This window comes from Sarcophilus harrisii, chromosome 1 (genome assembly GCF_902635505.1).
Source record: "Sarcophilus harrisii chromosome 1, mSarHar1.11, whole genome shotgun sequence".
Lineage (NCBI taxonomy): Eukaryota > Metazoa > Chordata > Mammalia > Dasyuromorphia > Dasyuridae > Sarcophilus > Sarcophilus harrisii.
Genome location: NC_045426.1, coordinates 344,711,795 through 344,738,569, shown reverse-complemented (window position 1 = coordinate 344,738,569; position 26,775 = coordinate 344,711,795). Strand labels below are relative to the sequence as shown.

The 26,775-nt window shown below is 35.6% G+C and overlaps 1 protein-coding gene across 3 annotated transcripts in view; it reads left to right on the top strand.

The window, feature by feature from the left end:
• Nucleotides 1-26,775, top strand: part of IFT140 (intraflagellar transport 140) — a 198,496-nt gene that overhangs the window by 67,893 nt on the left and 103,828 nt on the right. For all 3 annotated transcript variants that reach the window (XM_031945786.1, XM_031945784.1, XM_031945785.1), the window contains exons 14-16: nucleotides 5,959-6,076; nucleotides 13,213-13,343; nucleotides 21,716-21,884. In XM_031945786.1, coding sequence (XP_031801646.1) covers nucleotides 5,959-6,076; nucleotides 13,213-13,343; nucleotides 21,716-21,884 — 418 coding nt within the window. The remainder of the gene's footprint in view (nucleotides 1-5,958; nucleotides 6,077-13,212; nucleotides 13,344-21,715; nucleotides 21,885-26,775) is intronic.

Here is a 26,775-nt window from a genome sequence, read left to right as displayed (position 1 = left end):
AACCACTTCAATATGTATCATTGCTAAGAAAACCCCAAAAGGGATCAGAGTTGGATGCTACTGAGAGTGACTGAATAACAGGAAGACAGGAGAGAAAAAAATGGGAAGATTAGTGAGGAATAGATCTTTTAGCTTGGGGAGCCTCTTTTTACTTACTAGGTAAAAATTTCTCAATCTTTTCACCTGCATGAAATAATCTTAAGATGTTGACAGAAAGCAGTATGATATAATAGAGATAGTCTTGGACTAGGAATCAGAAAGGTGTGCACTCCAATACTTTTTTCTGAACTAGTTAACTATCTTAGACAAATCACTTAACCCATTTGGGCCTAGATTTCCTGATCTAAAAAATAATGAGTAGAGTTTACATAGCACTTTAAGGTGTTTAAAATACTTTGCAGATATCTCAAGTCATGCTCACAAAAAGCCTGTGAGATAGCTCCTATTATTATGTCGAATGTATAAGGAGAATAGAACAATTAGAAGTTAATTGATTTGCCCTCCTAATCTAGCATTTCATCCACTGGCTACCTAGCTGCTTCCATGAGAGAGTAGGATTGATAAATTAGTGGCAGGTTCGGGGTTTAGGGAACCAAATGAAGAGGTTTGGCTCCTCTAGACTCCCCTAGGATTTGGCACAGGACAGGGAGTTGTAGAAACTCTTCCTTTATAAAGAAATTTACAAACCCGAAAAGCTAGACTGGTAAAAGAAGTTTATTATTGGCAGTGGGAAGTCAGCCTTTGCTATGCATGAATAGAAAAACTGAATTTCTTGGTGGCAAGGTCCTGACAGAGAAGTAAAGTTTCTAGCAGAGAAATCCCAATAGAAAGGTATAATGTCTTGTTAGGGGAATAGGTGAGAAAGAAATATAAAAAGGGTAATGCTGAAAGAGAATATCATTTCAGTGGGCAGAGGATTGCAGCTTTTTTTTTTTTAATTATTATTATAGTAACTTTTTATTGACAGAATCCATGCCAGGGTAATTTTTTTTACAACATTATCCCTTGCACTCACTTCTGTTCCGATTTTTTCCTCTCACCCTTCATCCCCTCCCCTAGATGGCAAGCAGTCCTATATATGTTGAATATGTCCTAATATATCCTAGATACAATGTATGTGTGCAGATCCAAACAGTTTTCTTGTTGCACAGGGAGAATTTGATTCAGAAGGTAAAAATAACCTGGGAAGAAAAACAAAAATGCAAACAGTTTACATTCATTTCCCAGTGTTTTTTCTTTGGGTGTAGCTGCTTCTGTCCATCATTGATGAATTGAAACTGAATTAGGTCTCTTTGTCAAAGAAATCGACTTCCATCAGAATACATTTTCATACAGTATCGTTGCTGACGTATATAATGATCTCTTGGTCCTGCTCATTTCACTCAGCATCAGTTCATGTAAGTCTCTCCAAGACTCTCTGTATTCATCCTGCTGGTCATTTCTTACAGAACAATAATATTCCATAACATTCATATACCACAATTTACCCAACCATTCTCCAATTGATGGGCATCCACTCAGTTTCCAGCTTCTAGTCACTACAAACAGGGCTGCCACAAACATTTTGGCACATATTGGTCCCTTTCCCTTCTTTAGTATCTCCTTGGGGTATAAGCCCAGTAGAAACACAGCTGGATCAAAGGGAATGCACAGTTTGATAACTTTTTGGGCATAATTCCAGATTGCTCTCCAGAATGGTTGGATTCGTTCACAACTCCACCAATAATGTATCAGTGTCCCAGTTTTCCAACATCCCCTCCAACAATCATCATTATTTTTTCCTGTCATCTTAGCCAATCTGACAGGTGTGTAGTGGTATCTCAGAGTTGTCTTAATTTGTATTTCTCTGATTAATAATGATTTGGAACACTTTCATATGAGTGGTAATAGTTTCAATTTCATCGTCTGAAAATTGTCTGTTCATAAGAGGATTGTAGCTTATGCCAGAGAGAGAGAGGTTCCTTGGCATAGCATGGCATGGCATGTTAGGTCCTCTGTAAGGACTGAACCCCAAGTTGGCTCTCTTTATAAGCGAAGCTTTGGCCAGAAGCTAGAGGTTGCTCTTGATGGGGGCTGGGTGTAGGTTGAGCTGGAATGAGAGAAAATACTGGAATTGAATGAGTGTCTCCTAGCTGATCTTCACTTCAATAGGGAACTTAATCAGTAGTGAGTGTTATCAAGGGGGGTGGTGCCCGTCTCTCAGGATAACAGAATGAAGCTGTTTGTCCTTGGGCAGGGTCTTTTATTGAGGCCAGAATTCAAGGGGACTTTCTCCTTGAAGGAGTTTCTGAGAGAGAGTTTCGGGGTCTCCCCTCATCAGAATTAAATGAGCTTTTCTTCTAGCCTAACATGTAACATATATGCTTGGATTTTAGGCAAAGTTTGTATTCTCTGTAAACAATTGGCTTTTTGTACTCTTCATTCTAAATGTCTCAGTACGAAATTTGGTCACAATCATGAGCTAGAACTCTGGCTGTGGATAGGCTTCTGACCCACCTATTTCTTCCAGATTTATGCTATTCTTTACAAGAGGGGACAGAGACAAAAGACTGACTTTTAAACTTATCACTACTGAAAAAATAAGTTGAAAGTGTAGGCCCAACAGATCAGAGAATTAGTTTGGAAGGCATTTCAGAGTTCAACATTTTCCCCTGACAGAAAAGGAAATGGAATTCGTTCAGGTTCAGTTACTTGTCCAAAGTCCAAGGGCCAACTTTCAAATCTGGACCTCTGAATCCCAATCTAGCATTCTTTCCATCACCAGAGGTGTTGAATGCTGTACACAGCCCACAATCCTCCTCAGACTGGCCTAAACCAGATTAAAATGTAATTGGGAAATAGTTTACAAAATAAATAAAAAATACAGTGAAATACAGATTAAATTACATTTCAAAACTAAGTTAATAGGTGGCTCTCAAAGATCCTTATCAAAAATCAGTGGTCCCCATTTCTATTTGAATTTGACACCACTAACTTCAGATAGCCCTTTATGTTTAAAATAACACAGTAACCCATTTAAGTGTTTCCTTGATTTTGCTTATTATCTTCTCCATTCTTTGTTTCTTGTAAAAACAAAATGGAGTGTATAATTGCATGTATGAATCTATAAATATTTAGTTTCTTATGTAGTATGGTATAATCAGATTATTTGGAAACTTATCAGTTGCAATTTTAGAAACAAATACGGATATGGTTTTTAAACTAGTGATTTTTATGTCAGAATGATGAGGTTTGGCACAGGGCAGAGAGTTGTAGGAACCCCTTCTAGTCAGCTGAGACTAGAATCCTTTGTAAAAGAATTTATGAACCCGAAAAGTTAGACTGGCAAAAAGAAGTTTATTGGCACTGAGAAGTTGGCTTTTGCTCGGAGGCTGACTTCCTCATTGACAAAGTCCTGGCAGAGAGATAAACAAGGGGTGTAGAGAAATCCTGTCAGAGAGATAAACAGGGGTGTGTTAACACTGAGAAGAGAGGGTCTCTTTTCAGCGGGCAGGGTCCTGGCAGGCAACTGTGACAAAGAAAGGAAGGGGTTCCTTGACAAGGCATGGTCCTGCTTTGGGCCTCTGCCAGGTCCTGACCGATGTAAGTGAGAGAGATAAAGAGGGGTTAATGCTGAAAAGAGAATATCTTCTGAGTGAACAGGAGGTCCTCACAGGCAGCGATGCCAAGGAGAGGTCCCTTGGTCTGGCATGGTCTTGCTTTTTAAGTCCTCTGCTCACTTTCTCCAAAACGACAAATAAAGTATATTTTCTGTCTTCAGTTCAATCTAAGATTAAAAAAAGACACGGCTTCACCTGAAGCTGAAACCAACAGCTCAACCCCCTGCCCCCACACCTGGAGGAGCCAGCCTTGGGGGCTTCTCTAACCAGCAGTGCTTGGGGTCGGTCCCCGAGTTAGCCACCACTCCAGAGGTAGGTGGCCAGCAGCTCCCTGGCCTTCACCCACAAGCCAGCTTTTCTGACTAGGCTTACTAGGAGTCAGTATAAACCATATGGCTAATCTCACATGGAGAATCTTGCTCCCAGGAGTCCCCCAGGAAGCCCCCAAACACTGTCACAGCACCCTGACCCCAAGTTCGGGTCTCTCTCCCTGTCTCTCCTTCCCCAATTTCAGATCATCTCTTAGCTCATGGCCACTTGGCTCAGCTGTGGGGGATGGTGGGAGACATCATTTGTGGTTTGAAACAAAACCCTCCAAATGAGTTTTCACTACATTATTAATGAATGGAGACCACCAAACGCACCTCAGCCATGTGCCCAGCACACCAAAAAGATCCAGACCTGCCTGCAGTGTGTCCCTCATGGGGGTGATCTACAGGGGGATCTGCAGCTACAAAGGGGTAGAGGGATTTCTTCCTTAATCAAACACACATATATACTAATAGTACTTCACAACAGTAAGAAGCAAAAGATCAAACAAACCAGAAGACAAAATACTTATTTGGCCAGACACGCACCGAGGTGCTGGCTATACATCCCGCCTGCCAGGACTGAGCAGTGGCAAACATACCCAGGGTCCCCATGCACCCAGGACCTGCGCCGACCAGAAGGGTTTCTCACAACTCTCTGCCCTACACCGGACCTCATCAAGAGGAGTGAGAAATTCTTGATAGTAGAAAGATAAAGAATATTTTCATACCACTTTTAAAAACATATAATCATTTTGCTTTCTGATTTTGGTATGTTGCTGGACACATAGTTACCATTCAACATTTGGAACTTTGTTGTTGGCAAGGTTCTTAACCCAATGAAAAAAAGCTTCATACTATCCAGATGAGTAGCTATTTGTTCTGGTCTAGTATTTGTATACTTCACTAGGTCTGTGCTTTCTATGTGATACTTCCTCCCCATCTAAACCCTGTATTGTTTGCAGCTCTTCTGTCATCTCTCTTCTATAGTGTGTCAACTCAATCTGCCAAGGTCCTTCCTCTAATAATAATGATAACAAAATATAAAGTTTTCTGAGATTTACACAGTGCTCATTTACACTTTTATTTAATCCTTACAATAATCTTATCAGATTATGTTATGCTTATCACCCCCATTTTACAGAGGATGGAATAAGAGGATGAGAAAGGTTAAGTGACTTGCCCAGAATGTTGAGATGTAAACTTAGATTTCTCAGGACCCGTATCTCCATGCCCAGTCCTCTGTCCACTATGCCTTGGTGCCTTCTGACCGCTTGACATTGCATGGCCACCAATGGAGCTCTGGTTGTCTCTTGCTTCTGCTGCAAAGCCAGATCATCTTTTCTGAGCCTACATCTTTCAGATATCTTTCATATCTTCTGGGACATTCTTGGTAATGTCTGGAACCTACCACTTCTTCCTTTACCTTTGAGTAACTTTCAGTTATATTTTGTAGAAAACTGATATTCCATGAGATAGAGCTATACAGTTGCCCTGAAAGAACATTGTGAATTTTTTAAAAGGTGAGCTTTTGATTCAAGAAGCAGCTTGGGGCTGTTAGAAATAAGCAGTTTGCATTTTTGTCTTTCTTCCCAGGTTATTTTTACCTTCTGAATCCAATTCTCCCTGTGCAACAAGTGAACTGTTTAGTTCTTCACACATATATTGTATCTAGGATATACTGTGACATATTTAACTTGTATAGGACTGCTTGCCATCTGGGAAAGGGGTTGAAGGGAGGGAGGGGAGAAGTCAGAACAGAAGTGAGTGCAAGGGATAATGTAAAAAAACTACCCAGGCATGGGCTCTATCAATAAAAAAATTATAATTAAAAAAAATAAAAAACAAGCAGTTGCCTATGCAGCTCTGACCCCTTGGGCATTTTCAGGGTCGGCAAGAACTAAAGTATCAATGGTTTAGGCCTGGGCAGTGTCCCAGGAAGGACAGGGGGAATTCTTCAGCTACTGAGTTGTCTCACCCAGCATTGAATAGGAATGTTAAAGACACATGTTGTAAGGGTTGTGTTAAAGTAATTTTATTTGATTCCACAGAGAGGCTAAAGTGCACTGCAACTGCAAGAACCTGGCAGAGTTAATTCCAGGCATAGGCGGCATTACCTCCATCAAATGTAACTCCAATGGTAACAAGATCAGCATCCTCCTCCACAAGGTGAGGCTCAAGATCACAGTGCATCTAGTGTAGAGAGATTCCTCTAAGGAAGGGACGTGAGGAAATTAGCCCACTTTTATTTCTTTGATTCGTAGCATTGATTTTTTTTTTCCCCACAAGATTTTCATCTCCCTTTCTCTTTGCCTTTTTCTTTATGTTGCCTTTGCATCTTGTTTTCTCCCAACTCCTCTCATTCATCTGTAGGTTTTTTCATTTTACTTCCTGTGCTTTCAGCACTCTTTTCAGCTTCTAGCCTACCTCACCTTTACACTCCTCCCTTTTGCCTCTTTAGCACATTTTTCCATGTCTGTGTTGACCCCACTATTTTCAGAATTAATGGATCAGCCCCCTCAAAATGGTATAATCTGTGGCACAGATCTCTCTCCCTGTACTTGGTCTGGTCAATTTCTTCTTCTAATCTTCATTTATTCCACTGCCATTTCTATTTTCTGATGTAGTATAATAATGTGATATAAGAGAAACATATGGTAGTAGATCGTTTTTCTTTAATAAAGATTTTGTTTTAGAAATCATTCAATGCTCTCATTTCCCTGTTGTTTAGCTCACCATCCCAGTGATTTTGCAAACCAGAACATCCCTCCCAAGTTACCCATCATTGGTATTATTAACTTAATTAGCATTTGGCTTCTTGAGGGCAGGGGCTTTTGTGTTTGTGTGCTTCGAAATGGTAAATGCTTTAAAACTGTCTTTCCATTAATTCATTCAAAAGAAGCAAACAAAAAAAAATCTTTATAGATATTTTCAAAGATTCATTTTTTTTGTTGTCTTTTTTTTCTTCCAGTTTCATCCTTTAATATTCTCTAGAATACTTTGCTTTATTGGGGCTCACCTCAACCTTTCTCAAAACTTGTTTATTCCATCACTGATTTTGATTTTTATGAGGCAATATTATTAATAATTTTCCACCAATGTTCTTAATTAGATCTTATAAATTGGTGTGCTAAACTAGTCTTTCCTTTCTTTGCCATAGTCTTTGCTTCACTAAGAAGTCAGTGTTACCTGATTGAGGAGTATACAAGGATCTTTTTGTATTGGTTGAACTTGTTTAAGAAATAATTATACATCTCCACCAATATTCATTCTTCCATTCATTTCATTTCACTTTGTTAACATAAATCAAGTTGAGAGCCAGGCAATTAGAAGGATGTTTGTGGTGGTGTTTAAAGCATATGTCCCCACCCCTTAAACAAAATATATTATGAAATGTACCAAAATCTATAGTAACAAAAGATGTTGCAAGAAGAAAAAAAGATGAAAACAACTCCACATAATATAATGCTTTCAGATAGAACAGTGTCAAACTACTTGACATGCCCATTCATCCTACATATCTCCAGGTTACATGTGCATTGCCAACAATCCAAAAGGCCTACATTTCAAGGTTTTGCTGAATGAATTCCCTTCTGTTCATGTCAGGAACTTAATATAAAACTCTTGTATAAAGTAGCTCACTAGTAACAGAACACAAAGGAAATGTGATAGTTAAGAATGGATAAATGGATTTCAAAGTCCGATTCTTTTTGTGCAGCAAAATAACTGTATGGACATGTATACATATATTGTATTTAACATATACTTTAACATATATAGCATGTATTGGTCTACCTGCCACCTGGGGGAGGGAGTGGGCGGAAGGAGAAAAATTGGAACAAAAGGTTTTGCAACTGTCAGTGCTGAAAAATTACCCATGCATATATCTTGTAAATAAAAAGCTATAATGATAATAATAATAATAAATGGATAAGTGGAAAGGAGCTTTTGTACAGAGCAAAAGGAAATTATAAACTTGAGAATTTATTCCTCTCCCTGTAACAGGAATCCAGATCAATCATCACACATTAGCCCCAAATTAACAATACTTTGAGAGGCCAAGTAGTCCTAAGGAACTGGGCAGGAGAGTATATAAACCGGGATCTTGAAAGAATAAGGGACTAAATAATGAAAATGATCAATTTAGTACTAGGGATGGAAGAGAAAAGGGCAGGGAAAAAACTAGAGAAAATTTTAAAAATCTTACTCTACTTAGATAAATTGCATCATAATGAATAAAAATTGTGTTTTGCAGGAAAAGGGGAAAAAATTCAAGTTAAAAAAATTAGCAAAAAAATATTGTGTATATTCCCCAGAGATCATAGAACAATAGTAAATTCAAGAATGGTTTAAAAGAGAAATTTTAAAGACAGGTATAGATTGGTCAAAAATCAGTAGACAACATGGAACATGAAGTGGAGAATCTCTCCAGATCTCTCCAGAATATTAAGAAGGCTGAAAAAGACTATAACAGATTTGGAACTCAGAAATGTAGAAGTAGAAGAAAATTTGACAGAACAAAAGCAAAAGACAACTTCGGAAGAAATAGACTCAGACAAGTGACCCTGAAGACTGAATGTACAAGGAAAATTTAAGCATCATCTGTCTCCCAGAAAATAATGAAAATTAAGTACCACATTGAAGAAAATAATATAAGAAAATTGTCCAGCAATATAAAAAACAAAAAGCAAATCTCTAATAGATAGAATCCCCAGATCTCTGGGAAAGAGAACCCCTATGAGACATAGTGGTTAAATTCCAGAGTTTCAGTACCAAACAAATTATAGAGATTGCTAAGTATTGTAGTGGATATAGTGTGAAACTTGGAAGCAAGACTACCTTAGTTTGTTCTTCATATACTTCATATACTTATTAGCTGAATGAGCCTAGACAAGTCACTTAAAATCTTCCTATCAGTTTCCTCACCTGTAGAATGGCATTTACTAAATAGGGTTTAATGGTGAAGATAACATGAGTTAACATAAAGAGCTTTGCAGATCTTAAAGTGCTCTCTAAATGATATCTATTAGTAAGCTACAAAGGAAAGTCAGTACTAATATCTTAGGTCTACTTTTCAACTACATGATGTCAAATCAGAGATTGGAATTTGCTATTTTGAAAATCAAAACAAGATACACTCCCCCTAAAAAAAAATCCTTCAAAGCTGAACCTAGTAATTTTTTAAAATGCCCCTTCAACAAAGGAGAAACACTTGAGTCATTCATTTAAAATGTAACAAAATTAGCAGAACATTTGATGTATCAGTGTATCCAAGTAAGGGAAACACAAGAAGATAAGTATACTGTTAACAAAATTAAGTAATGAATTGAGTTCTCATTCTCCTAGAGGAAGATGAAGCTGTTAAGAGAGAGAATAAGTAGCAATCACCATAACACAAAAGGATATAAGAGATTGAAGAGAATTAGTGGAAGAGAAGGAAGTGTTGAATTCATGATTCCATGGGCTAAAATCTAAATACTCCTAAAGTGAATCATAATTTTTTTTTAATGGAACAAAGAAATAAATCACTCAAATGGAATAAGAAGAGACAAGAAAGAGAAAAGCTAGAGATATCCTACTTAGCTCAAATGAAAAGAAAAATAAGAGAATTTAATTTCTAAGTATAGGAAGCTTTAGGAGAGTATAGTGAAATCAATGGAAAAGAGGAAACAAAGATTAGGGAAAATGGGCAGATTGTCTCTTTGTAGAATGGGGAATATTCTCACAGAATAACGTGGCAGGAGTTTCATACCAGGTTTTGTTTTGAGTATATGGAAATTTAAAACTATTTGTCTTTTTTTTTTTCTCCCCCCTCCCTTTTTTTGTTTTTTATTTTTAAATAATAGTTTTTTTTTATTTTCAAAATACATGCAAAGATAGTTTTCAACATTTACCCTTGCAAAACCTTGTATTCCAAAATTTCCCCCCTCCCTTAGAGAGAGAGTTTAACATATGTTAAACATGTATAATTCTTCTAAACATATTTCCACATTTATCATTCTGCACAAGAAAAATCAGATCAAAAAGGAAAAGAAAATAAGAAAACAAAAAGCAAGCAAACAACAAAAAAGTGAAAAAACTATGTTATGATCCACATTCAGTCCTGACAGTCCCCTTTCTGGATCCTGATGGCTCTCTCCATCACAAGGCCAGTGGAACTGGCCTGAATCATGTTTGTTGAACAGAGCCATGTTGATCAGAATTGATCATCCTATAATCTTCTTGTTGGCAATGTGCAATGTTCTCTTGGTTCTTTTCATTTCGTTTTGTATCAGTTTAGTAAGTCTGTCCAGGCTTAATTAGGGCCAACTTTTTTAAGGAAAGCCGTGCTTTTCATGGTTACCTCCTACCCAGGAAGTTTCTGGAGCCAGGTCCAGAATGACTTCAGGATAGCCAGTTGTTAAATTTTCAGTGTGAGCATGTACACTTTGGAAAATGACAAATGCTATAAATTAGGGCTTAATTTATTTGTTGATATATAGTCTTAAGAAAATGATGGCGAAAATGGTAAAATGTAGATTAATTTTGTGCTTCCTTTTTTATCTTTGGAGATTGGTGTTAAACATTTACCAGCACATTTCTGATCCTACTACACTAGAAAAGGCATATGGATCTCTGATAATAGTCAGCAACTGAGAGTTAAAAGATCACAGATCCAAAAGGAAGTTATGACCATAGGAGAAAAATATGGTGGTGATAAAAGAAGGGAATAAGTTTGGGCTTCATAACTCAAGAAAATCCCACTATACCACACTGTTTCCTTTCTTAAATTGAAATTCCACAGTGAAATAGGTTAGATTAATATCCAGTGATGGATTTGAATACAGTTCTTCTGACTGAGGCCAGTTTTCCTTTACTACACCATGCTGTGTGTCTCAGTGCATGCTTATTAAGTAGTTGTTTGAGGAAATTACAAATCATGCCTCCCTCTAAGTATACTTTCAGGGTTGGTTACTGTAGATACAGAATGTTGTTCCACAGTCAGATGCAAAATTTTGGAGTTTTAACTATTTTTCTTTGTTTCAGGGAAGGTGTGTATATCAGAAGTGTCTATTCTAAAAACAAATGGTAACAATAAAACTTGTTGTTTGAATTATATTAAGTTGGAATTTTTTTTTTTACTAGAAGTCATAATTTATTTTTTTTTCCCCATATAGTTTGCCTTCATTTTGCTCTTTGCTCTGATGAGCAGGCATTGCAACAAATAATTAATAGACACAACTTCCACATTGACATTGTCTTTTCTCATTCCAGTCTTTTTTGTTTCAGTTTTGTTATTTTTTACCATGTCTGAAGCCTCTTTATTGTTTATATAAAGTTTTCAAGCTGTGTAGGCCTGAGGCTTTTATGCAATCTTCAAATCTTTGGCCTTAACTTTTTTTTTTTTTTTTTTAACCATTGAACCATATTTTACAACATTTTAAAAATCATTCTCCCATGTGCCCACCATTATGTTAAAGTCTCTGGATATCAGTATATATTGATTTAATTTAGAGGCTTTTATTAACTTTTTAATAGAATTTTTCTACTTCTTCTGCAGCAGATGTTGGAGGATAAGCTACAATTGCTTTTATGGTAATATTTTTGCATATATTTATTATGAGCATTGCAATATAAACTGACCAAATAGCTCAAGAAATGATACTTCCTATTGCCTCAGGATACACAGTAAAGCCAATTTCACCAACTCCTTTACTTGCTTTTCCTAGGAAAATCTGTAAACCATTCATTCATTTGGCTACAGCTTCCTTTTGTCTTCTGGTTTGCTTTTAAGAAGAATGCCCAGATTCTTACAATTCAGTTCTTCCAGTATTATATCAATATCAATTCATCTTTTATTTTATAAGCATACCATACTTAACTAATTGCTAAATGCTTTTGATAGTCTAAAACAGGGTTTCTTAACCTGGGGTCTTGTGAACTGAAGATTTTTCCCAATACTTTGAAAGCTATTTTAGTATAATTAATTTCTTGGTAATCCTGCATATTTTATTTTATGCATTTAAGAATATTATTATGAGAAGAGGCCCATAAGGTCCATGACACAAAAATAGCCGAGAACCCAGTGTCTCAAACTATATGATTCTTTGTGCTTAGCCTCTGTCTGAAGTGGAAGATTCCACATGGATTTAAGGGCCATTTTGTGTTCTTCCTTTAATATGTTGTCATATATAAATAATTCATCACTAAAGGGTATCCTAAGGGTGATGAATCTCTCCATATTTATCTACTTTGGTTCTTGGGAAACAGTTTGCAGATGGGCTCTTCTGCAAAGCCTTTCTAGCAAGGAAGAACCTGTGAAAGTATAGCTTTTGTTGGTTTAGTCTTCTAGAACCCAAGCTTACCTGCCCCTCCACAATAGTCCCTTGGATTAGGTCTAGGGCAATGTCTTTAAATGGCAAAAAAAAAATAAGAGTTTTTAAATGTCTGTCTCTGGTTTTCACTTAGCATTGCTTTTCTTGGGAGGACATAATCCAAGGACTTCATCTGATTGATTGGTTTTGATTGTATTGGTTTTCACAGTTATATGTGAGATTTATATTTTATGCACAAAATCCAATTATTTAGATGCCATTTGGGAATAGAAGAAAGAAATGTTGAAATAGGGAGGAAAGATGTCTAAATCAACCTGGATTTTTTTAAAGGTTTTTAGTTTCACAAAGGCACATATACACCTACATTCACACACATATACAAAGAACTAGTATGTAATAATGTGATGAGTAAAACAAGAACTGTGAGAAGTAATGGACACAGTGACAGGGACATAGCATAGAAGACATGTAGGAAGTGGATGGATGCCATAGAGTGAGGACATAGGTGAAAGAGTGTGAGAGAGAGGGTGCATGAATATTCATCCAGGAATAAAGAATTCTTAATTGTCACAATTCTTAATCCCTAGGGGAAAAATAGCTTTGGCAGTCCAGAATCAAAAAAAGATATATTTTTTTTGTATATTCCTTTGATTCCCAAATAAGTTGTAATAATAGTTCAGTGAATTTGTTTGATATTCAGAAATCTTCAGATTCTGTTATTCATTGTAAACCATGATCACTTTGGAAAAATAATTTGACTATAAAGAGTAATTTAAGGCTTAAAAAGTTAAAGGCACCAGATGTACTGAATGTATTCCCTAAAAGTCCTGAGTAGTCAGTGAACCAAAACAATGTAAAATATGCTGCTTCTACTTAAGATTGATTTCCTTTTAATCTATAGCACAAAGACTTTTATAGAACAAATACATTTAGGTAATAAAATCAGCATACATGAGCTGTCTTGTTTTTTTTTTTCCCCTCCCACAATAGCCTGATAATAGTCTTGATTCCAAAATGTGCTTCTATGATGTTGAAATGGACACAGTCACTGTCTTCGACTTCAAGACTGGACAAACTGATGGAAAAGAAACATTTTCCTTTATGGGAGAAGAGAATAAAAAGTAAGAAATCTTGGTTTGTGCATATTGAATTGTTTAATTATTAGAATATTATAGTCTATCATCTTCAAATTTTTAGACAGTGCATATTGTTTAAGAACCTTTTTTTGCACTTCCTTATAGAGACAGACTTTAGTTATGTGTCTGCTAGATTCTCACCAGAAGGAATAATAAAAGTAATAGTAGTTGACATTTATATGATGCTTTACAATTTGCAAAGCCCTGTGAATGTATATATGTGTACATCCATATTTATAATTTTAATATACGTAGAATGTGTTATGTGTATATGTGTATAATTTGAACTTCACAAAAATCATGTTAAGTCAGATACTGTAGATTAAGAAACCAAGTTTCAGAGAGGCTAAATGATTTGCTTACCAAAAAACTGATACTGAGTGTCAGAGGTAGACTCAACTCCTTTTCTGCATATTACAGACAGCCCTCTTTGTTAGGCCATACCATCTCTCTAGGGCAGGAAGCCTGAAACTGCTATTAGGAAAAGTTTGTGGGTACACATCTATGACCTGTCTTAGTTAAGAGTCAAACAGAGCATTGCTAGTGCAAGATTGGGGTTCTCAAAGCCTGTGATATTCCAGATGTGGCCAAAGGAGAGACCAGCAGGACTGTCACTTGCATGCCTCTTGTAAGGCAGTCTGGGATTGCAGATGATGAAGCTAGGGGGCCTCATGGGTAGAGCTGGGACCTGGGAGAGGCACTTAACCCTTGTTTGCCTGAGTTTCCTCACCTGTGAAATAAGGATTATAATTGTATCTCCTGATGGTGGAGCAAAGTCAGGAAGCTGCTCAAGCTCTCCCAGTTTTTCTCAAAAACCACATGAAACCAACACTCTGAACAGAATTGGATGGAATGAAACCATTCTCCAGCTCAAGATAGACTAGAAAAATTTCAAGAAAGGTCAATCTCACTGGGGTGAAAAGGGTGTTCAGTCCAGCTCTGGGAAAGCCAGTGAGCGAGCTTTGGCCCTAGCTCAGCAGAGAAGATCAGTGGGGCAGCCTCCAGTCCCAGATCAGAAGTCAAATTTTGGGAAAACAGATTGTCTCCTGTAAAGAGCAGGTAAAGCTGTCCTCTGTTGTGAGCAAAACACCATGCACAAAGGCCTCTGTGCTCAAAGCTAAGCCTCCAAGCTGCACAGGAAGCTTGGGAAAGCACTCCCTATACCCCAAGAGAAGAACTCGATCTTAAAAGTCACAAAAGAGAAAATACAAAAAGAAAAGGAAAGAAAGTGAGCAAGGAACAGAAAAGAACCTTAACCATAGAAAGCTGCTATGGTGACAGGGAAGACCAAAACACCAACTCAGATGAGGATAGGATATCCACAGAGGAAATCTCAAAGGATGTTATGAATTGGTCTTCTTGGAAGTGTTCATAAAAGATTTTAATAGGCAAATAAGAGAGGTAGGAGAAAAAATGAGAAAAGAAATCAGAGGTATGCAAGAGAGATGCAACAGCTTGTAAAAAGGAAGGCAATTTCATAAAAAACAAGTGGCCAAATAAAAAAAAACTCTACTAAAAAAACCATCTTAAAGTAAAATTAATCAAATAGAAAACGAGATACAAACGCTGAGAAAAATCATATATTAAAAACAAGAATAGGGCAAATGAAAGCTAATGACTCTATGAGACATCAAGAATTAGTCAAACTAAAAAGAAGGAAAAAAATGGAAGAAAATGTAAGATACTTCATTGGAAAAATAGCCGACCTGGAAAATAGATCGAGGAGAGACAATTTTAAAATTATTAGTCTACCTGAAAGCAACAACCGAAATAAGAACCTGGACAGAATTCTTCAAGAGATCATCAAGGAAAACTACCCTGATATATTAGAACCAGAGGGAGAAATAGTCATTGAAAGAATCCATTCATCACCTCTGGAAAGAGACTCCACAAGAAAAACTTCAAGGAACATTATTACAAAACTCCAGAACTGCAATCTCAAGAAAAAAATACTACAAGTTGCCAGAAAAAAATTCAGCTATCAAGGAATCACACTGAGGATTCACCCAGGATCTTGCAGCTTCTACAGTAAAGGGCCTAGAATACTACATTATAGAAGGCAAAAGACCTGGAATTACAACCAAGAATCAACTACCCAGCAAGACTGAGCATCATCTTTCAGGGAAGGAGATAGATCTTCAATGACTTAAAAGATTTTCAGTCATTTCTATTGAAAAAACTAAAGCTAACCAGAAAATTTGATTTCCAAATACAGGACTCAAGAGAACCATAGGGGGAAAATACATATTATTTTTCAAGGTTAAACTGTTCATATCTCTAGATGGGAAAATTATATCTGTTCCTCTTCAGAACTGTATAGGTTATTGGGGCAGTTAGAAGGGCATCACATGGACTGGATAGTGTGGTTATGAATGGACTCTGATGTGATGATATCAAAGAAAAAAGACATTAAGGGATGGACAAAGAACAATACTGGGAGAAGAGGAAAGAGGATGTGTAATGGGAAAAATTGGATCACATGAAAAAGTACAAAAGACCTATTACAATAGAGGGAAAGAAGGAAACAGGATAACCATTGTCTAAAGCTTGATCTCATCAGTTTTGCTCATAGAGGGAATAACTTAATCATTCAGTTGGGTATAGAGGTTTTTATTGCCCTGTAAAGAAGTAGAAGAAGAAAGAGGAATGAAAAGAGAAGGACAGGATAGATAGGAGGAGAGAACCACTAGAAAAAAAGGTAAGAAAAGGGGGAAAGGGTGATTGATGGTAGGGCAGGTAGAGGGTTGAGTGGGTTGAAAAGAAAACATTACTAAGGAGGAACAGGTTGGAAAAAGAACAAAAGTATATAGAAGATAACATAGGATGGAGGGAAATACAGAGCTGGTAATCATAACTGTGAATGTGAATGGGATGAATACTCCCATAAAATGGAAACAAATAGCAGAATAGATTAAAAAACAGAATCCTACAATATGTTTATAAGAAACATATTTGAAACAGAAAGATACATACAAAGTAAGGGTAAAAGGCTGGAGCAGAATTTATTATGCTTCAACTGAAGCGACAACAACAACAACAAAAAAAAAAAAACCAGGAAGTAGCAATTCTGATCTCAGATAAAATAAAAGTAGGTCTAATTAAAAGAGATAAGGAAGCAAACTACATCTTGTTAAAGGGTACCATAAGCAATGCAGTCATAACAATACTAAATGTATATGCACCAAGTGGTAGAGTATCCAAATTTTTAGAGAAGATATTGTCAGTTACAGGAAGAAATAGACAGCAAAACTATATTAGTAGGGGACCTCAACCTTCTCCTTTCAGAATTAGACAAATCTAACCACGAAATAAACAAAGAAACTAGGGAAGTTCATAGAATCCTTAAAAATTAGATGTGATAGATCCCTGGAGAAAATTGAATAGGGGCCTTTATCTAAAATATAAAGAGAATTGATTAAATTTTATTTTATTTTATTTTTTCTGAGGCAATTGGGATTGAGTGTCTTGCCCAGGGTCATAACCAGGAAGTGCTAAGTGTCTGAGGTCAGATTTTAACTCAAGTCCTCCTGACTTCAGGGCTAATGCTCTATCCACTGTACCACCTAGCTGCCCCTTGACCCAAATTTATAAGAATTCAAGCCATTCTCCAATTGATAAACAGGTTAATAAATGGGTTCATGATCTAGACATAAAGAATGATATTATAGACAAATTAGAAGAACATAAGATAGTTTACCTCTCAGATTTGTGGAGGAGGAAGGAATTTGTGACCAAAGAAGAACTAGAGACCATTACTGATCATAAATAGATAATTTTGATTATATTAAGTTAAAAATTTTTTGCACAAACAAAACTAATGCAGACAAGATTAGAAGGGAAGCAATAAACTGGGAAAACATTTTTACATCCAAGGATCTGATAAAGGCTTCATTTCTAAAATATATAGAGAATTGATTCAAATTTATAATAATTCAAGCCATGAACAATTTTCAGATAAAGAAATTAAAACTGTTTGTAGCCATATGAAAAGGTGCTTCAAATCACTATTGGTCAGAGAAATGCAAATTAAGATAACTCTGAGATACCATTGCATATCTCTCAGATTGGCTAAGATGATAGGAAAAGATAATGCTAAATGTTGAAGGGAATGTGAGAAAACTGGGGCACTAATGCATTGTTGGTAGAGTTGTGATGCTGGAGAGTAATTTTGGAACTATGCCCAAAGGGCTATAAAACTGTGCATGCCCTTTGATCCAGCAGTACCTCTACTGGGTCTGTATCCCAAGGAAATCATAAACGAGGAAATCACATGTGCAGAAATCTTTGTAGCAGCTCTTTTTGTGGTAGCAAAGAATTTGAAAATGAATAGATGCCCATCAGATGGGGGAATGGCTAAATAAATTGTGGTATGTGAAGGTAATGGATTATTATTATAGATGAACAAGCTGATTATACAAAAGCCTGGAAAGATTTACATGAACTATTACTGAGTCAAACAAGCAGAACCAGAATACATTGTACACAATAACAGCAAGGATATGTGATGATCATCTATGAAAGGCTTGGTTCTTCTCAGTTGTTTGGTGATCCAAAGCAATCGCAATAGACTTTGAACAGAAAATGCCATCTGCATCCAGAAAGAGAACTTTGGAGATTGAATATAAATCAACACATGCTATGTTCATTTCTTTTTTGTTTTCTTCTCCCATAGTTTTTTCCTGTTCTGATTTTTCTCTCCCAATGTGATTCATAAAGAATTGTGTATTTAAAAACTTTGTATACATGTATAACCAGAAAAAGTAAAACAACAAAAAATTTTAAAAATAATAACAGCACCTTCCAGGGTCACTATATCAAATATTTGTAAAGTACTTAAAATGGTGTCTGGTACATAGTAGATTTCTATGTACTATTATTCTTATGCATTAATATTATAATTATCTTTATGGTAACCTTTTTGGCTCGTTGGGTTTTCAGGTAACCCAAATCCCCAGATCTTCTTCAACCCTGCGTTCCCTCATATCCTTGATATATATACTTGATTTTTTTAATCCTACTTTAGGACTGTATATTAATCTCTATTAAGTTACATTTAATTACATTTCTAATCCCATAGCTCTATAGAATGTTGAGATCTTTCTGGATCTTGTTTCCAGCATCTTATCTCTCCATTTATGTTTCATGTCACCTACAGTTTTGATAACCCTACTACTATGCTTTAATTTAAGTCTTTAGTAAAAATATTAATGGTACAGAAGTAAATGCAGATTCCTAGGATCCTCCAATATTGGAGATTTCCAACACTGACCTATTAATAAACTTCTTTGCTTTAGATCTTTTAACTAGCTCCATATCCACCTAACCATACTGAACCTACTTTTCAATTTTGTTCTTAGCAAGACTATTATAAGAAATTTTTGCTAAATCCCTTGCTGAAATAGTCATGCTATTTCACTAGTATTCATTCTCCTGTTGTACTTTTCTAATAATAGTTCAAAAAATAGAGAAATACAGTATAACAGATGTTGTTGAAACTATACTAATCCTTAAGCATTGCTACAAACTCTCCTTTTTACAATATTTGCTAGAATTTCCCTAGGAATTTCAGTAAAAACACCAAGGCCCAGAGGGGCTAAATCTGAGGTCTTGTGGCTAGTTAACAAAGAAGCAGGTTATCAAAGGTTATTAAACCTTTGTTTACTTATTCCTAATTCAGTATTTTCCCCTTGTATCTGAAGGGCAAATATCTCATTTAAGTTAATTTTTCTTTAAAAGTAAGAAAACATGTATACATATAGCAAAAATGATTACATAAAATTACTGTATTTCAAAAATGTTAATTTTTAAAATTCAAATATAAATGTTTTATTCTTTTTTAATCACTGATTTTTGTCATCTTGTCATTTTCTTCTCTATTTTCTCACAATGTTATTTTTTTTTCTTTCTACATAAATGGTTTTTGATATCTCTTTTTACCTCCCCTAAATTTCCACCTATATCCTCATAGAAATTCTTTCATTTGTGGCATTTTCCCTTCCCTTTCCTAAGAAGCCATCTTTTATAATAAAAATTTTTAATGATGGGGGGAGGGAGAAGAAAAGGGAGAAAATAATTGAAATCTAGCAATACATAAAAAAATCTGGTTATATGTGCAGTGTTCTATGCCAATGGCCCTTCCTTTTTCTCCCTGCTTCTCTCACCCTTATCCACAGGGGAATGGGAGGAGGTATCTTTTCATATCTCTTCTTTTGGGGCTAAGCTTGCCTCAATGTTCTTTTCAGATTGTTCCCTAACTAAAAATCAAAATCATTTTGTGGGTGTGAGTGATTATGGTGGAAGTCAAGGTGGACTATGTTTTGTTATACTTCATTCAATTGAGAGTCTTGATCTGTAGTGTTGAATATTGCCCAGCAGAGTTCCCTGCACAACCTAATGTTTGTACCAGCTAGTCCGGGGAAAGGATAATTCTCTGAACCTCAATTTCAATTTGGCAAGATTTATCTATAGAATCAGTAATTGAGAAAACATTGGACTTAAATATCAGGAGATTCTACCTCATTTCAAATACTATTACTTATATTATTTAACTTAACTAACCTTGTAAAAAAATTTCCTCATCTGTAAAACTGAGATAATACCATTAACATTTTTCCTTAAAAAACATTTAAGTGAAATGTGATATTGTATATAATGTGTTAGGGAACGGGAGAATGCTACATAAATGCCCACTTTTTTTTTTGAAGCTTTTTATTTTCAAAACACATACACTGATAACTTTTCAACATTGATTGCAGTCTTGTATTCCAAATTTTCCCCTCCTTTCCTCCCCTAAATAGTAAGCAATCTAATATATGTTATGCATGTTAAGATATATGTTAAATCCAATATATGTAAACATATTTATACAATTATCTTGCTGCATATCAAAAAGGAAAGTAAATGAATAAGAAAACAAAATGCAAGTGAACAACAACAAAAAGAGTTAGACTGTTATGTTGTGATCCATACTCAGTTCCCACAGTTCTCTCTCTGGGTGCAGATGGCTCTCTTTATCATGAGATGATTGAAATTGGCATCAGTCATTTCATTGTTGAAAAGAGCCACGTCCATCAGAATTGATCATTGTGTAATCTTGTTGCTATGTAAAATGAACTCCTGGTTTTACTCATTTCACTTAACATCAGTTCATGTAAGTCTTTGAATGCCTCTCTGAAATCATCCTACTGTCTGTTTCTTATAGAACAATAATATTCCATAATATTGTAAATGTTTACTCTTATATTATTATATTATTACACCATTTCAGTCCTCTTTGGATGTAGATGGGAGCCAAATTTTATTTAAAAGTACATAGGTTCAGTATATATCTTCCAAAACCTCCTTGCTTGTCTGTGATTCCTTCTGGCCTCCTTTGTTTCTATTGTGCATTTTTAAAAAATGCTTTAATCTTCCTCCTTACTTTTCTTTTCTTTTCTTTTTTTTTTTTTTGATAGATCTATCCTTACTCCTTCTCCCTCCTATCTCTATCTGCTCTAACCCCTGAAAAAAAAAGAAAAAATAATCAAGAAAAACAAATTTTTATATTGTCAATGTCCAAAAAAGGTGTATCTCACTCTGCAACTTGAATCACTCCTCTGTTAATAGGCATGTCTCATTGTCAGTACTCTAGAATCATGGCTGGGCATTACATTGGTCTAAGTTCTTAAATTTTTAAAAGTTACATTTTTATATTGTTGTTGATATTTAAGTTGCTCTGGCTCTGCTCATTTCACTCAGTATCAGTTCATATAAGTCTTCCCAAGTTTCTCTCAAACCATTCCATTTGCCATTTCTTATAATAATATGTCCTTACATTCATGTGTTATTATTTGTTCAGCTATTATCCAATAAATGAGTAGCCCGTAAGTTTAATGTTCTCATAAATATCTAAAAGGACATAGAAATAAATGCATTGCAATGATGACTATAACCTAAATTTAAACTGTATGATTAATTACTGTCCACATAATACAATTACAATAATATATATAAAGTAGTAAACTTTAAGGTGCTTTATCATTGCCCACTATTAATTATTACTTTGTCCCATTTAAGCATCTAATATGTTCTCTTAAATTTTTTATTCTTAATTTAACAAGCATTAAATTTTTATAATTTTCTTACTTTTGGCTAAAAGTAATAAAGTAAGGATCATTTTAACACATAGAGTCGGAGTATTTAAGTTGGTAATCTATATAAATATGAGACTGTGTTGTTTTCCTTTCTAGTTTAGACCTTGTTGAAGTTTGGTAATCTTTATAAAACATGAAACTGTGTTGTTTTGCTATTTGAAATTCATGAAGTGAATATACTGTTCTTTTTAGTATTACAGATATTTCTTCCTCTTTTCCAACTAGAAATCCTATTTTGGGGGATCTGAGTCTACTTGATCATGTTCCAATCAGCCATTTCTGGGATCAGAGTGAGCCACGACTTTTTGTATGTGAAGCAGTCCAGGAAGTTATTACTCCCCATCAACAACCTGCTGAAAAGAAACAGCAACCCACGGAGAATTCTAATAGCACGGTATTTTTCTCCTGTGTCTTATTGATTTAGTCTTCCAAGGAACCAGTCTGATTTGATAATGTGATTTGTGAATATGAAAGTAGGTAGTTTGGAAATTAGGTTTTTGTATGTGTGTGTGTGAAAGGCAATTGGGGTTAAATGGCATACCCAGGGTCACACAGGTAGGAACTGTTAAATGTTTGAAGTTAGATTTGAACTCAGATCCTCCTGACTCTAAGGCCAGTGCTCTATTCCCTGTGCCATCTAGCTGCCCCCTGGAAACAACTGTTAACAATTAGAGTGATAAAGATTATTTTATTTGTGGCATTCTGAATTCTGAGAAAGAAAGTAAAGATTTCAGGGAAAATTCAGGGAAATGCCTGAAAAAATTATATAGCACATGAATGTAAAGAAATGTTCCTGTACTTTCTGTGCTTTTATAAAGAACCACAGGGAGCAGGTCAAAAGAATTCTTGAAAGATTTGAACAAATTGACACACTTGACAAAAAAGATGCTTCACTCCAGATCTTAAATAAAGCATACATTTTTGGACAGAGCCAATAGGAGAATGAATGGTCAACATAAATTTTTTTTACAAGGACTTTGTTTTTGTTTTTTGCTTTTCTTTACAATTTGGAAATGAGGGATAGTGAGAAAGTATCCGTTTTTTTTTTTTAAAGAAAAGGTCACAGGGGCATTTTTTTTTAATGAGGAGAACGAAAAGGTGACCAGACAAGCTGGATAACTCAAAAAGCTACAGATTGCTCTTATTACATACTTTTTTTTTTTTTTTAAGAGAAAGATGTAGATAATTAAGTTCCATTCTATTTGGTGCTTTTTAAAATTCAGGATAAAAGTAAAACTTAATTTAAAAATTCAGTTGAGGCAGAATAAAAAGACCAATACCAGTAATACACTTCATAAAATTATTACAACACTATATAGGAAAACACTTGTGGGAGACAGAGCCAAGATGATGGAATAAAGGCAGGAACTCACCCAGCTTCTCCCAAACCTCTCCAAATTTCTATAAATAATGACTGTAAACCAGTTGTAGAGCATCAGAATACCCCAAAAGATGGAGTAAAACATTTTCTAACTGGAGACAAGTTAGAAGGTCATTAGAGAAGGTCTTTGACACAAGGGTGAGAATCTGGCCTGTAGTTCTGGTGCAGGCTGTGGCAGTGTAGGCTGGGTCCAGCCCCACATCAGTAAAGCAGAAACAGGCCTAGGGACCTCTGAATTAGCAGTACTGATGGCTTCCAGACCTCTAAGCCCAGAGACACCAAAGAGAATTTGGAAGGTCATAGCAACACGGTGGGAGTTTGCTGTACAAACCTGGTCCCAGCATTGGCAAAGCAGAACTGTTGCTTTTTTTTTTTTAATTTTAAGGAATACAAAACAAACTAAAGCAGAACAAAAGAGAATATTGACATGTACCTAGCAAAACATCAGGGAGGATAGAAATTTATAACAACAAATTATCAGATCAAGAAAGTATATATATTAGTAGAAGAAATTATATTCATGAGTCTTCATCTTTTCTTTACTACTTTGTGAACTGTTCTTTTGTTCTCTGCTGGTCACCTTTTTTACTTTGTTCTTTTCCCCCCCTTTCATCTCCCTCACCACTGCCAAGCAGGATATAGTTGAGAAAAGATAAATTTATGTATAAATATGTAGATAGACATACACACATCTTGCCTATCCCTGAAGACTCTTCTTTAATTCTATTCCTTAATTGGCCTTGCTATTACTTAACCTCTCCCCACCCAAGGATCTCTCCCTTGTCTTCTTCCCTCATCCCTTGCTTCCCTATTCACTCATTCCTCCCCCTTTATTTCTTTAGAGATTTTGGAGGGTAGTGTTGCCTATTGAACCCATCCCTGATATAAATAGGTTTTCAGAACTACAAGCCTTTCTCCACTTTCCAGTGCCTGTATCTCCATTCTTCCTATGTACCTCATTTGCAAAATATAATTACTATTTTTATCTTAACTCTGCCAGTCTTTCTTTTGAACTATTGGTAATTCCCATGTAAGAAAAAATTTGTTTATGTTGAGTTCCTTGACATTCCTTGTCTATCCTGAGTTCCTTGAAATTGATCTTTGATATTGACTCACATATGTTAAATTTCTGTTAACTTTGGATTTGATTTATAGAAAGTCCTGAGAATCTTGAGAATTCATTGAATGTCCATTTTTTCTTAATATTATAAATAATTTTGCTGGATATGATATTTTTGGCTGCAGGCCTGGTTCGTTTGAATGTCAATAGATATGATTACAGACTGGTGGTCTTTTATTGTATTAGTGGATTTTTTTTTTCTATTTCTACTTTCTCCTTATGTTCTATCAACCAGAACAATTTTCTTGGCTTATTTCTTGCATTGTTGTGTCAAGGTTCTTTTTTTGGTCACAATTATTCTTATATTTTCTCTTCTTCATCTGTTCTCTAGATATGTCATTTTCCTTATAAGATGTTTCACATTCTGTTTTCATTTTTTCATTCTTTATATTCTGTTTTGTTATTTCTTGGTCTCTCATAGCTGTACTGGCTTCCTCTTGCCTGATTCTAGTTTTCAAAAAAATTATTTTCATTTTTGAGATTCAGTATCTTCTCTTTTTGTTCATTAACTTATTTTTTTCATAATTTTCTTGTGTTTCTTAGGTGGCCTTTATTTATTTTTAGTTTTTCTTCAATGGCTCTCATTTGACTTAAATTCTTTTTTAGGTTCTTTTATAAATTCTCTTTTTGCATGGAACCATTTCTTGTTTCTCTTTGGGGTAGAAGCTTTTACTTCAATGTACTCCTCTGAAAATGAACAGTCTTCCCTGTTCCCATAGTAGGTTTCTTTGGTGGGGTTCTTTCTTTATCAGTTCATTTTTTTTAAATAAGAGGTATTTAGTGTAATCACCTCTAATTGTGGGGTGGGGGGGAATGGTGCCTCTAGCTTCACTTCAGCTCTCCACTCTGACTAGGAACCCCAAACCAGAAACTCCCCCCCTCCAGCAAGTGCCCACATCCGCCAGCATCCCTGTCCCACTGCCTCTGCACTCATCAGGTGCTGGTTCCTTCTCACCCCGGGCCACATCCTGCAGCACAGCTGAGCCTGGTGTTTCTGATCAGCCAAGATTCCCTCAGTCTTCCCAGACTCAAACCCCAACTTCATAAACAATCCAGAAAGTAAAAGTTTCTATGGTTCTGCTGAGACTCCAGCCACACCCAGTCTTCCTAATTTTTTTGCCAACCTATGTTCACTTTGAGGGGCAAATTTGTTCTATTTGTGGAGGAAATCTGGAGATCTTGAAATTTAGCAATCTACTCCACTATCTAACCAGAATGCTTCGTCAACTCTGTTGCTTTCCCACATTAGATCTTAGAGCTACAGTGGGGTGCGGACACTCCTAACAGCTCCAGGACAGAAAAGAGTGCTTGTGGTTAGATACCAAGAAGCATCTCTTAAAATAGCTGCACGAAACTCCTGAAAATGTAACCTCCAACCTGGAAGCAGAGCCTTATTTTAACAAAGAGTTAAAAGCTGATTAATAGACTGGGAAAATGAGCAGACAACAAATAAAGTTTCTAACTATACAAAAGTTACTGTGGTGACAGGGAAAATTAAAACACACACTCAGAAGATAACAAAGTCAAACCTTCTACATCCAAAGCCTCCAAGTAAGAGAGAGGAAAAATAGGGAGAGAATTGAGAAGAAAAGGAAATGCAAAAAGCTAATGAGAAGAATGACTTAAAAAGCTAAATTGGCCTAATGGAAAAAGAAATACAAAAGCTCATTAAGGAAAATAATTTTTTGAGCAAATGGAAACTAATGACTTTTAGAAGAAATAAAGAGACAATAAAGCAAAACCAAAAAATTGAAAAAATGTGGAATATGTGATAATATCTAAAAAACAAAATTAAAGGGTGAGAGAGGAATATAATAGGAAAAAGGGAAAGGGAGAAATGGAATAGTATAAACTATCTACCATAAAAAAGAGGCAAGAAAAAGCTTTTCTTCATAGCTTTTTATTTTTCCATATACATGCAAAGATAGTTTTCAATCTTTTGTTCCAAATTTTTGGAAAATTTGCAAAATCTTTTGTTCCAGATTTTTTCCTACCCTCCCTTCCATAAAGAGCAAGCAATCCAATATAGTTAAATATGTGCAGTTCTTCTAGACATATTTCCATATTCATCATGCTGCACAAGAAAAAGCAGATCAAAAGGTGAAAGGGAAAAAATGAGAAAAAAAAAGACAGCAGCAATAAATAGTGAAAATACTATGCTTTGATCCACATTGTTTCCATAGTTCTCTCTCTGGATGCAGATGACTCTATCACAAATCTATTGAAATTGGCTTGAATCACCTCATTGTTGAAAAGAGCTAAGTTTGTTAATCTGTTGATTACATAATCTTGTTGCTGTGTACAATGTTCTCTTGGTTCTACTCACTTCATTCAGTTCATGAAAATCTTCCTAGGCTTTTCTAAAATCAGCCTGCTGATCATTTCTTATAGAACAATAATGTTCCATTACATCCATATATCATAATAACCACAGTTTCCAGTTCCTTGCCACTACATAAATGGTTGCTATAAACATTTTTGCACATGTGGATTCTATTCTCTCTTTTATGATCTCTTTGTGATATAGATCCAGTAGTGAGACTGCTGGATCAAAGGGTATGCTCAGTTTGATAGCCATTTGGGCATAGTTCCAAATTGTTCTCCAAAGTGGTTGATCCTTTCACAACACTAACAATGCGTTAATGTTCTAGTTTTCCTGCATCCCTCCAGCATTTATCATTATCTTTTCCTGTCCTCTTAATTAATCTGAGAGGTGTGAAATGGTATCTCAGAGTTGTCTTCATTTGCATTTCTCTAAATCAGTAATAATTTAGAGCATTTAGA